The 13687-nt window shown below is 36.0% G+C and overlaps 1 protein-coding gene across 1 annotated transcript in view; it reads right to left on the reverse strand.

The window, feature by feature from the left end:
• The window catches only part of LOC139745185 (WD repeat-containing and planar cell polarity effector protein fritz homolog), a 75611-nt gene that overhangs the window by 21686 nt on the left and 40238 nt on the right, over positions 1 to 13687 (reverse strand). Inside the window, exon 19 of the mRNA XM_071655595.1 lies at positions 12169 to 12232. Coding sequence (XP_071511696.1) covers positions 12169 to 12232 — 64 coding nt within the window. The remainder of the gene's footprint in view (positions 1 to 12168; positions 12233 to 13687) is intronic.

A 13687-nucleotide genomic window follows, 5' to 3' on the forward strand; every position in this document is an offset into this window, starting at 1 on the left:
GTGACCTTTTAACTCATGCTGTACAGCTATACATGGAGAAACAGCTTATTTTTCTGCTTTTCCTTAAAGTACTGAAGATACACTACAATATGGTGTGCTGTTTGCCGATAAATGTTCAGCCAGTTTTGAGTTTTGAGCCATTTTCAAATGCTGAGGAAAATAAGTGCAGCCGTTTTTTAGTATTTTCAGTGAGGTATATCCTAATTTGACTACTTAAAAGAATCTTTTCCCCTTATCGAATATCCTTGGTTTTTTAGCCATGAATTGTACATATGTAGTAATCTATTGTGTGAAAATTTGAGCAAATTTGAGCTTAATTTTTTAATATTTTTACAAATTGCTGAGGAAAAATAAGACTGCATGAAGGTCATATGATAAGTGTTCAGTGTTCTTATTTCAATGCTTTTTCAATTTTTAAAGATATCACAAGCAAAAACATAGTATTTTAGCTTAATATTGTCTGTTGAGAATGATAAGGGCGTTAAGTTGTCACTAAACCCTGAGTGTTCAAAACAACTGAACGCCCTTCTCATTCTGAACAGACGATATGTCATTGTTTGAGTGTCACAGCTTGGATATCAACTCAAGTCATCATAAATCTCATATTCATTCTTCTATAGCTTTCTGTGTTTACAAATATAAGAATGGATCCAAACAATATGCGCACATTCAAGGTCAAACTGTACAGATAATTTTTTGATGAAAAATATCATATCTTCCAAAATACCAGTCCTAATTTCATAAAACTTTGTAATAATGACCAGTATGTAAGTCTGTTACCTATTCCTGAAAGTTTCACCTCTTCACTCTTTGGCAAAAGTGAAATATTATAAAATATATAAAAGTGGTTTTATATGAATTCAAAGTAATGCCTACGAAATTGATCATCCATTTTGAGTCGTGAAAATATGACATTAATTCATATTTTGTGACATGTCATGGTTATGTGCTAGTGGTGAATGAAAGGGGTATTTATCAGGAATATCTAAAAGCAATTTCAGATGAAAGAAACACTCTCCTTTTTTTTAATGAATTCTTCCAATATTCTAGTCATTTCAATGTAATTTGTCACCCCTAATTTAAATGCTAATTTATGAGCAGTTTAATGCAAAATTTTGATTCTTTCTTTACATGAAATGAAAATTTGAACACTCATCTACAACAAACAGCAAAAAACACATTTTCACCAAGTTATCTCATTTTTCCCCTGTTACGCATTTGCATACCCTGATTGTGCTATTGACCATGTATAACATACAAACATATATATATATATATATATATATATATATATATACATACATACATATATATATACATATACATATATATATGTATATATATATATATATATATATATATATATATATATATATATATATATATATATATATATTCCATCTGGAAGCACAAACATATTGAATAGATAAGACTTCACCCAATCTTCCAAATTTCCAGTTTTCATTTTCTCCTGTGGACTTCCCAAGTGTACTGACTTAACATTACCCTCTGCTTGATGCTGTGGTCAGATTGCTGGTGCATAAAAAATTGATTCAATTGGAGACTCTGCGCTCTATTCCTTAAAAGTTGAGACAAAACACACATATTGAAAAAAAAAAATAGATAAGTACTCTGGGAGCGCAGACCTCTGCCAAGCAGCTAATTTCCGCCACTGATCTTATTCTTCCATAGAGATTAGTGATTTCCATCCATACATATATGCATGCTGAAAAATCATCCAATTTCCCAACACAGAAGCCTTCTGTTATACATCATCAACTTCCAGCTGTGTGGCACACCTCACCCTAGCAGAAACGAGAGCATGCACTTCAGTGCAAACCTCACAAAATGCACAGCTTGATCTCCCAATCAAGTTCATTCACCCTACTTGCCAAAAGATTGAAAATCCTTCATAAAATCCATAAAAATTCCTGGATCACTACCAAAATTTACCCATCTGTTCCTTGTGTCATTCTCCGCCTTTCCTTCCTCCAAATCTGTTAACAACTTTGGGGGTTATTTTTCCTTTTTTCTGTAAGAGGACTCGGAATATACGCTAAACACCTTTTTATACACCACTGATCTGAACAGTGTATCAGGTGTGTGAAGTCATCAGGATGGAGAAGACCACAAAGCTTGTCTAGAAATTTTTAAGGTTGCTTTCAAATCATGTTGTATGATATATCAACTATGTTCACTTCATTTTCAAGTTGTCATTTCTATATAGTTTTGGTAAAGCTTGCAAAGTAGTTTGCATATTGTTATACAGTGTTTATCGGGTGCAGTTTCGTTGCAGAAATCATTCAATGTCTTTATGTCACCAATTTTCAAAAAGTTTCATCTTTTTCTAAAAGAATGATTGTCTCTATAAAGTTCAGCAGAACTTTTATACTTCTTCATGTGTCAGAGCATTCACAAAAAATATCTTTTGTTAAAACGAATTGGAGTCAGACATCTGTGTGCCAATAGATTAAAGCAGAGCCAAATACATGCATGATTATTTCCAACTGTCTGATAACAAGTGTACAGTTTTCCTTTCAGTAACACTTGGTAGAACTATTGCAGCCATTACACGTGTATATTCAAGGAAGAAGTCAGAAATATCAGTGGTTTAGACAGAATAGTAGAAATAGTGATCCTGTGACACAGATGGTGGTAGAGTTGTCAATTTGAACAAGTCCATTATAAAGATGAAACTGAAACTCTGAAGAGTCATAACTCCTGAATTGATTGGCCAGATTTGCTCAAACATGAACTGCTTTGTCTCACTATTCCTGAACGGCATTCATCAGGATACAAATACGATTGTACCCGCCTAACTTTCATTCTCCTTTTTACTGCTTTATTCTGAGTATCTCAGCACTCTAGTCAAAGTAATGGCTTTATCGGATAGCGTACTATGTGATGCTGAAGAAAATCACACAAAACTCATTGATTTTAATAATAGCAATATTAGTAGAACACATCACTGAAAGTTTGAGGGATATCGGACAATCGATTCAAAAGTTACTAATTTTTCAAATTTTGGTGCTGTCATTGCTGTAAAGAGCCTACTTCTCTTCATGACGTATTTCTTTTTAATTACAATATAAGAAAATATATAGAAAATTCATCATAATTTCACTTTTCTAGCAAAATGACAGAGCACTTTTCTTACCACTTTCAGAAAGCAGCAGGAATGTTATTACTGTCATCATATCTCAGTGGCAAGATGATGGAATGTGTGCTTATCATGAAAAATGATATTTTGTGGCATTCTCATGTTTTCTTTATATTGTTGCAGAACATGACGTGACAGTTATGCAAACTGATGTGCTTTACTAATATTGGTGCTTTCACTAAATCTATATTTATATATGGGCTTTGACTTCGTTTTATCAAAAGAAAAAAAAATAAATATCAAAGAATGTGATTTTAAAATACCCCCCCCCCCCCCGCCAAACAAAGCCCACTATTGAAAGTAATAATCAAGTTCATGTACACATATATTCCCACTGAAAAACAGGTATTCCATCGATATCAATCCATATTATGGTCAATTTCGCCACCGCAATATGTAAGGGAAAACTTACTCATCCAGTAAATTATAGTTTTAATGGCTGAAGAATATCATGGGAGTAACCTGTGTGATTATAAAAATAGTACTTTAGTCATTCTGACTGATCAGATTTGATGACACTGAAACATGTTTACAGAGTATCAAGACAAGTAATAGCATGATGCTTGTGACCAAGTGGTAATAGCTTTGCAATTTTAACATATAATTTCAGCCACATTTTCTGTAAATCTCAAAACCTGAGGGAGTTAATAGCTCAATCCATAATATTTCACTATGCTGCTACACTGCTACAATACTACAATGCTAATTAATGCATTGTTCAACACTGATTCAAGATGTGCTGTGGAAATCTACAACTTATATTGGTCACATGTGCCAAATTTCTTGTAAAAATGCCCATAAACAGAGGAAGTTAGCTGAATCCACAATACGACTGTCTAATTTTTAGTAAAAAGTTCTTTTGCTGTGGCCACACATTGTTTGCCATTGACGAAAATGTAACATACACATCTACATACTACAGCAATCACAGGTACCAAATCTAAAGCCAAACATCTAAAAAAAAAAATCTTATAACATTTTTATGGTTTCATGGGGTAATTTTTTTTTTTTTTTTTTTGCCATGGCAATTAATGCACTGTCTACATTCACAAAATATGAGTCTTGAAGATCTACATATAACTGTACATGTATCATTGTAAACATGTCTACCATCTCAGGTCATTTGCTAAAAAACAAACAAAACAACAAAAACAAAAAACAAGATTTCAAAGACAAAAAAGGGGATGGAATGACAGACTGACAACCAACTGACCGACCACAAAGTGATTCCTATAAATTCATCATTACACAATTTGTGTGGGTAGGGGTATAGAAAACAAATGACACTGGTAATGCATGGACAAAAATACAATTTTCTTTATTTTTTTTTTTCATTTTCCTTGATGAGCTCTCCTGACAAGTGGGAATTTTGTCAAACCCTTGCAGCTTAGTGATTGAATATTTTGCAGATTAAAATTGGTCTGCAAGCAACGATTACGGTAGCTGGAAATGTAGTGTCTAGACAACTGTTTGCAAGTCGTCACCACGGCAAAACACAAACCGCAATTTACATGAAATATGCATTGTACACAGACGTAAATTGATTTCCAACTTCAGCCTGTTCACACCTTTGATGTCTCCCACACACACTGCTTTTAGCAGATGACAAGAACTTTCCACTCAAACTTGATTTTGATGGCCTCTTTGCATTTTTGCTAGTTTGTTGTTGCATTGACGTAATTGGTTCTATGGGAGACTGCTTGAAACATGGCCAAATCAAGAGAGCAGAACAATAAAGTATCTTGACTATTAAAATCTCTCTGCACATTAAAAAAAAAAAGAAATGTTGCTATGGCGACTGGTATGCCTCCGCCATTATGCATGGTTCTCCCAATAAGTCTATAGTACATCTTGACAATGTGTGACAACAGTTTCACATATCAAAATGACATGTTTGTCACAAATGTGTTGAGTGTTCACTTTCCTTGAACTACTGTAAAAAGTGAAAATTTTTGCACTGTTGAAGTTTTTGCGCATTTCCCGCCACCAGAAGCTGGAACAAAAATACATATGTAAAAGCATGCAAATATTTTTGCATGCCATATGTTTCTGTGGTCAACGACTCTTAGATTCCCAATGAGAATCACTGTCAGACAGTACATGCATAAATATGTATTAAGTTTCATGATGATACCTTGTGCCTTTTCCAAGATATGGAGGCAGAAGTGAAATTTAGACTTTTCATTTGACCTTTGACCTTTGACCTCGAGTTTCAAAACTTTCTCTAGAGAATCTTTATCCTGCAATACATGTATACAAAAAGTTTCAAGACAATATCTTCAGGAATTGCAAATTTTGAGGAGATGAGTTGACCTTGACCTTTGACCCATGACCTCAGAATTCTCAAGATAATCACTGTAAGGTAGTACATGCATATATACTCAGTTCCACAAAGATACCTTGAACCATTTCTGAGATATGGAGAAAAAGTGAAATTTTAGCGTTTTTCACTTGACCTTTGACCTCACGGTCCAAAACTTTCTCCAGAGAATCTTTGTTAGGCAATACATATCTACACTTAGTTGCAAGGAAATACTTTCAGGTATTACATAGATATGGGGGGGAAATAGTGAAATTTTGAGAATTTGACCTTGACCTTTGCCCTTTGACCATGAGTATGTGCACCCAAAAGTTTACAGGTGCAATTTCTCCCACTCACACATATACATGCCAAGTTTCATTACGATACCTCATATGGTTTTTCAGTTATGCTGTCCACAAAATTGATTACGGACAGAAGGACAGAAGGACAACCCGAAAACATAATGCCTCCAGTGACACTTCGTGGCAGAGGCATAACAATCAAACAAATCCCAAACACGAGTTGTTCCCAACAACCACAAAGCATGTGTCCAAGACTTGCCTGATGCATCAAACTACACTAATTCATTCAAACTGCAATCTCACTATATAAATGATTAACTCTACATCTGGCCATGCCAGGTAATACTGTAAAAGTGGAAATTTTCGCGCATTTCGCGCAACGAGAAGCTAACGCGAAAATAAAAGCACGCGAATATTTTTGCATGCCATGTGTTCCAGTACTTGATTTCTTGATTCCGCGGAATTAAAAACGCGCGAAAGTCTTCTGACACGTCCAAGCGCGAAAAATTAGTCGCGCGAAAATATCCACTTTTACAGTACTGGGGCAAACCATGGGGAATTGGGGGGGATGGAGGGATGCATATCGGAGTAAGATATAATGTAAATGCATGGGGTGCCCAAATGAGGTACCAAATCATCGCATGTTATAAAATGGGCTTCAGAATCTCTGCAATCTGATTGGTCAATTGTCATGCATTGATTTTAACTGATCCACACTGAGCCATGCATCCAGTAAAATCTGAACGCATGGCTCAAGTCTTGTATAGTGTAGTGTTTTACAACTGGAGGTGTACCGGACGCATGATGGGGAAAATGGTTGTATATCATGACTTTACGGGCCCATTTTATAACACAAAAGATGCACAGGCCTATTTCGTGGATCAGTGAGAATTGGATGCTCTCATTTAACTTTAGAACAGTCTACTTTTAGAACTTTAGAACCCACTCGCTGCGTTTGTGGGTTTTGTTCCAAAGTTAAACTCGCGCATCCAATTCTCACCGATCCACTCTGTCCTGTGCATCATTTGTATAATATATATTCACACTTTGGGCACGTCATGTGCAGCATGCCAGCTTGAACTACATAGTACACTTCAGTTGTCTTGATACTCATCCATCGTTGAATGCATAACACTTTTGTTTTCCTTTTGAAATACCAGTATATTATAATCTCTATGCAATTATATCATACAAAGAACTCAATTAGTTCTGTGTCCTTCTTTGCAGGAAATTTCATTGACGAACTGTGGGTATAACACATCACTTTGCATGCACGTTTCTCTATAGTCGACACCATTACATTGTAAAAGTGTAAACCAAATTACTGCTCCATGCACTTGTCTTCATGTAATACTGTATAATGAAATTTACCAAGGGTACAGTCACATGACTTCTATTAAAAATTGCAGAAAAAGTGGGAATTCTAACATTCTTTATGCAGAGTGATGACCATTTGGTTAATGTGAGTGAACAAAATTCCCGCACCCCTGTCCACCATCGCATCTCAAAAAATTGCTAAAATCTTTGTTTACATGGAAAGTGCTACTATGATGAAATGTTGAAATGTTTTCATTTAGGCCAGCCCAAAATCGTTGGTGTACATGCACAAATTGTGGGCCTGCATACCACAATCAGGGCCAGCCTCAGGCCGGCCTGCCAGTGTAAATAGGGTTTAATGGCATCATTTACCATTTGCAGATGACACAAAAACCCAGCTTTAGTGTTTCAAAATAGTTCTAGAATGTGAGTTAGAGATAGAAACAACCAAATGTAAAAATTTGAATCAGTATAATCGATGTTAAGTATTGTAAAATATACAAAATGTGAACAACAGTTATGATAAAAATCTTCCTAGACTAAACCATCTACAATTATGATTTATTGAGAAAAATAGTAATATCTCCTTATATTTTAGGCTTTCTTGCAAAATCTTTATATGGTGCCATGTTTTGTAATACAACTGACCTACACACATATGCATCTAATATGATATATTGAACATTTTTTTTTTTTTTTCAAATCACTGCTCCCAATGGTAAACAGTAATTTTAAGTCCTGGCCAAGAGCATACAGCTGCTGCTGCAGCTATGTGCAAATATATGCGTAACTAGAACTATCTCTCATTGTGATTAATATACCCCCACCCACAACTGAGGGAATTAGCTCAACCAGGACTAATTTCTTTTTTTTACTTTTTAATGGAAAAAAATTTTACCATGGCAATGCACTGTTTAAAAGTGAATAAATGTATTGCTCACTGTCAGTCACATCGTCCCAAATCTCAGTCAAGTGCTCAAAAACTGAGTGAGCAAGATAAATAAACTGATAATTTGTATGGTTTTCATAAAAAATTGTGTTATCACGGCAACACAATGTTGCACATTAAGAAAAAATGAAGTTTGCACAATAGCCGTCACATGTGCCAAATTTCAAGCCAAATGATAAAAGGCTGAGGGCCTTAGTTGAATTCACATTAGTGTATCATTTTCATTCAAAATATACTGTTACCATGGCAACACATTTTCAACACTGACAAAAGATTTTTTTGCACATCTAATGTAGAGATAACATGTGCCAAATTTGAAGCCAAAATGCTCTAAAACAGAGAGTTAGGAGAATTGAAATGTTTGTATGATTTTCATTCAAAATGCACTGTTACCATGGCAACACATTGATCAACAATGATGAAATATGAAGTTTGCATATCTCTGTACTATAGTGGTTGCATGTGCCAAATTTCAAGCCAAATGCTCAAAGACTGAGGGAGTTACCTGAATCCACAATATTTTTGCATGATTTTCATTCAAAATATGCTGTTACCATGGAAACTCATTGATCAACAATAACAAATGGTTAAGTTTGCACATTTACGTACCATAGTGGTCAGGTGTGCCAAATTTCAAGCTAAATGCTCAAAGACTGAGTGAGCTAGCTGAATCCACAATACATGTATCTTTACATGCTTTTTGGTGACAAAAATGCTGTTACCATGGCAATGCATTGTTCAACACTAATGACAGATTAAAGGGACTGTACAGTACTGGTTGAGGTGGGAATTCATGTTTTGAACATTCTTAAGTGAGATAATGAGAACGGTATGAAATATGAAAGAGCATGTAATTTTAAGAAGGATTCATTTGATGAAAATTGGTTTTCAAATGGCTGAGATATCCAAAAAAATTATAATAATAATAGGCGACATGCTACAACTTTATTAGGATATCTTTGTTTCACCTTGTTTTTGGATATCTCAGCCATTTCAAAACCGATTTTCATCAAATAAACTTTTGATACCCCTTAGAATTGCATTCTCTTTGACATCTCATAGAGTGGTTTCTGAATATCTGGCAAAACTTAAAAAGCTAAATTCTCACCTCGACCAGAACTGTACACACCCTTTAAGTTTGCACATCTATATGCTATAGTGGTCACATGTGCCAAATTTCAAGCCAAATGCTCAAAGACTGAGGGAGTTAACTGAATCTACAATATTCTTGCATGATTTTCATTCAAAATATGCTGTTACCATGGCAACACACAGATCAGCAATGGCGAAAGATTACGTATGCACATCTACGTACTATAGTGGTCACATGTGTCAAATTTCAAGCTAAATGCTCAAAGACTGAGGTAGTTGCCTGAATCCACAATATTTTTGTATGCATTTTAGTGAAAAGATGCTGTTACCATGGCAACGCATTGTTCACCACTGACGAAAGATCAAGTTTACACATCTATGCGCTATAGTGGTCACATGTGCCAAATTTCAAGCCAAATGCTCACAGACTGAGGGAGTTAACTGAATCCACAATATTTTTCTATGATTTTCATTCAAAATATGCCGTTACCATGGCAACACACTGATCACCACTGATGAAAGATTAAGTTTACACATCTATGTACCACAGTGGTTATGTGTGCCAAATTTCAAGCTAAATGCTCACAGACTAAGGGAGTTAGTTGAATCCACAATATTTCTGTATCCTTTTTGGTAAAAAAAAAAACTGTTACCATGGCAACGCATTGTTTATCACTGACGAAAGATTAAGTTTACACATCCATATACTATAGTGGTCACATGTGCCAAATTTCAAGCCAAATGCTCTAAGACTGAGGGAGTTATCTGAACAAACAATATTTTCGCATGATTTTCATTCAAACTATGCTGTTACCATGGCAACGCATTGATCAACAATGACGAAAGAGTAAGTACGCACATCTACGTACCATAGTGGTCAAATGTGCTAATTTTTGAGCCAAATGCTTAAAAACTGAAGGAGTTAGATTAATCCACACATTTTTGTATGATTGGTAAAAAAATAAAACTGCCGTTGCCATGGTAACAGATTTTTGAACGCACACACCAAAGATGTTTTGGCACAACTATACATTACATTGATCACATATCCCAAATTCAAACTGAATTGTTACAAAATTGAGAGAGTAGTTCGATCCACAACATTTTGTAAGATTTTTATGAAAATCTGCCGTTGCCATGGCAACACAGTATGAAATACTCATGAAAAAGGTGTCTTGCATATCGGCCTCTGGTAGCAGTCACACATGCCAAATTTGAAGTTAATTGCTCAAAAAATGTGAAAGTTGTTTGATCCACAAGTTTTTATAAAAATATGCTGTTGCCATGGCAACGCATTATGCGATATTAACGAAAAAGGTGTCTTGCACATCTACCTTTGATAGCGGTCACACATGCCAAATTTGGGGTCAATTGCTCAAAAAATGAGAGAGTAGTTCGATCCACAACATTTTGCAAGATTTTTTTAAAATTTGCCGTTGCCATGGCAACTTACCGACCGCCCGACCGCCCGACCGCCCGACCGCCCGACCGCCCGACCGCCCGACCGCCCGACCGCCCGACCGCCCGACCGACCAACCGACCGACCGACCGACCAACCGACCGACCGACCGACCAACCGACCGGCCACCCGACCTCAGAGTGATTCCTATATACCCCCCCTACACACTATGTGTGGGTGGGGGTATAATAATAAGAGCATGTGTGTATTACATGCATCACACCAAGACTCATCACCAAATACTGTAAAACGAGGAATGTTCGTGTGCATTTTAATTTCGCGAATTTCGCAAGAGCCAAGATTCGCAAAATTAAAATGAATGTGAATGTTCTTGTCGACACTCTACGCATTGAATGTTAGAGGCAACTCACGAAAATGTCATGCCGCGAAAAAGGTCGTCAGCTCTAATTCGCAAAAATTTCATGCCACCAAAATGTTGTATTTTACAGTATGCACTTATTCATAACTAATTAAACAAGAGACCCAGGGGTCTAGCAGGCACCTGAGTATTGCAAGTTGTTGTTGTTTTTTTCCTCTTGCAGACTACTACTTAGGAACACAGCACTCTTGGAGGGGGGGTTGAGGGACTCCAGGGGGCATGGTGTCCATTTGTATAGTGTATGACACCGGCGATAATACCTATCAAGTTTGCAGAAAATCTAACCATTCATTTTCAATAAGAAGGTCTAGATAAACAAAAATAAAAAAATGGTCCCACCCCTGGATCTGCCATGAACAAACTTCAAAGTGCACTACCTACTGTATATAGAAGAAGATGAAAATGCAAAATTTTGGCCCCCATTTGGTCCCCCCACCAAACCCAAAGTTCTTGGGGGTATCCCCGATCTGCTATGAACAACCTTGAACTACAGTCAAAAATGTACTTACACATAGCACTAACTGAGCTCTGTCACTTCTGGTTCTACAGAAGATTTTAAAGAGTTCTCTACTTGGGGGTTTTGGGCCTCATTGGAACCCATTTGAACAATACAGGAAAGTTACCTGCCAAGTTTGGTAAAAATCCATCACTGAATTTTCAAAAGGATGCAGAAATGTAATTAAGCTTAATTGCAACCCATGACTGACTATTAATGATCTCAATAGTTCATTTGAGCATTTGGCTCAGTTAAAAAAAAAAAAAAACACGTTGAATGCTTATATCTTGGTGGATCAAAGATCACTTACAACTATATCCTCACCGTTGAAAATCTTAAAAATCTTCAAAGTTTCAGATACGCAGTTTGACCTAATTACGGCCGCTTTGGATTCGGCCTTGTAGTTGCTTGGCCGAGCAAGGCTTGGGCATAATATTCTTTGTGAAGGAAGGATGCAGAATACTGTAAAAGTGGAATTTTTTTGTGGTGTGGAAATTTTTGCGCATTTCGCGCAACCAGAAGCTAGCACGAAAATAAAAGCATGCAAATATTTTCGCATGCCATATGTTCCAGTAGTTAATGTCCTGATTCCGTGGAATAATAAAACAAGCGAAATTCATCTTAGCTGGACGAGCATGAAAAATTACTCGCAATGAAGATATCCACTTTTACAGTAAGTGAATTAAGAATAAAGATGTCTACTGCCACTCACCATGAAGAGATCTCTGGAGTGTAGGTCCACAGCCAGGAGGAACGCCTTCTCAAATCGTTGGTACCTTAAAAAGAAAACAAGAGACAGAGTGGGTTGAGCGCTCACCTGAGTATCTCAAGTTCACTTTCCACATATTCTCGCTGACAAATATCTGAGAGGAATTGGGAAGGGGGAGGGGGGGGGGGGGGGGCTAAGGGGAGCCTCCAGGGGGCATGGTATCCACTGTATATATGCTATCACATTGGCAAATAATATGTGCCGTTTGAAGGAAATTTTCCTGCGTATTTTCAAAAATAAGATATGCAGTGAAATTCAAATGTGCCAATTTAATGACAGGATGATAATATTAGTACCAAAATAATCTTGGGAAATGATGGATTAAACAACATCTAATATCTTGTCTGAAAACAAGAACAAAAAGCAAAGCAAAAAAAAAAACCAAAAAAAACCCCCCAAAAAACCAAAACCAGTTCTGGACAATATATTCTGATTAATTACTGCTTAAAGGCATAATTTCCCATTTGCAGATGACACAAAAACCCACTATTAGTGCTTTAAAATAGTTATGAAATGTGAGTTATGGATAGAAACAGCAACTGTAAAAATATGAATTGGTAAAATAAATGTTAAAGTATTGTTAAATATACAAAATGTGAACAATAGTTATGATAAAAAATTTTCCATATCAAACCGTCTACAGTTACGGTTTATTGAGAAAAATACTAACATATATCTCCTTATATTTTAGGTTTTATCGCAAAAATTTTATATGATAGGACGTTTTGGGGTACAACAGACCTACACATATGCAATAAATGTCATATTTTGAAGAAAAAAAAAAATTAAATCTGTTTCCAAAGGAAACTGAGATGTAATTTGTGAGTGTGCTAGGCTATTCCAACTAACAAAACAAAACCAATTCTGCTTATAAGTAACAGAAAAAACCCAACAACAATTCTGGATAATATATTCTGATTGATAACTACTCAACTTGAGATGCTATTTCTACGCAAGCTAGGTTAATTAACAGAACAAAACCAATTCTGGACAATATATTCTGACTGATTACTGCTAAACCTGGGATGCAATTCTTATGTGTGCTAGTTTAAGTAACAGAAAAAAACCCAACAACAGTTCTGGACAATATATTCTGATTGATTACTGCTAGACCTGAGCTGTTATTTTTCTGCGTGCTAGGTTAGCTGCTGATTATTATATAAATCTTCATCATTCTGGTCCATGAAATTTATTTCTCTCTTTTTTTCTTTTTTTTTATATTGTTGATATCTATGAGCACAAAAGTGATGTTGAATTTGGAATGTCCCCACATTATGGAGAAGAATGTTCAATGCATAGAAAATGTATGTATCATACTTTTTTCTCTCTGCTTTAAATACATAGAAACTACAAGATGCCGGTAATCTTCAGGGAAATCACCTGTTCTGATGAAAATGGGGGGGGGGGGGGGAATGACAGGATTGTATGCTCACATCCAATGAGAATTTAGAATTTTCCTTCT

The sequence above is a fragment of the Diadema antillarum genome, unplaced genomic scaffold (genome assembly GCF_040938485.1).
Source record: "Diadema antillarum isolate AM-2024a unplaced genomic scaffold, OU_Dant_1.0 scf00000036, whole genome shotgun sequence".
Lineage (NCBI taxonomy): Eukaryota > Metazoa > Echinodermata > Echinoidea > Diadematoida > Diadematidae > Diadema > Diadema antillarum.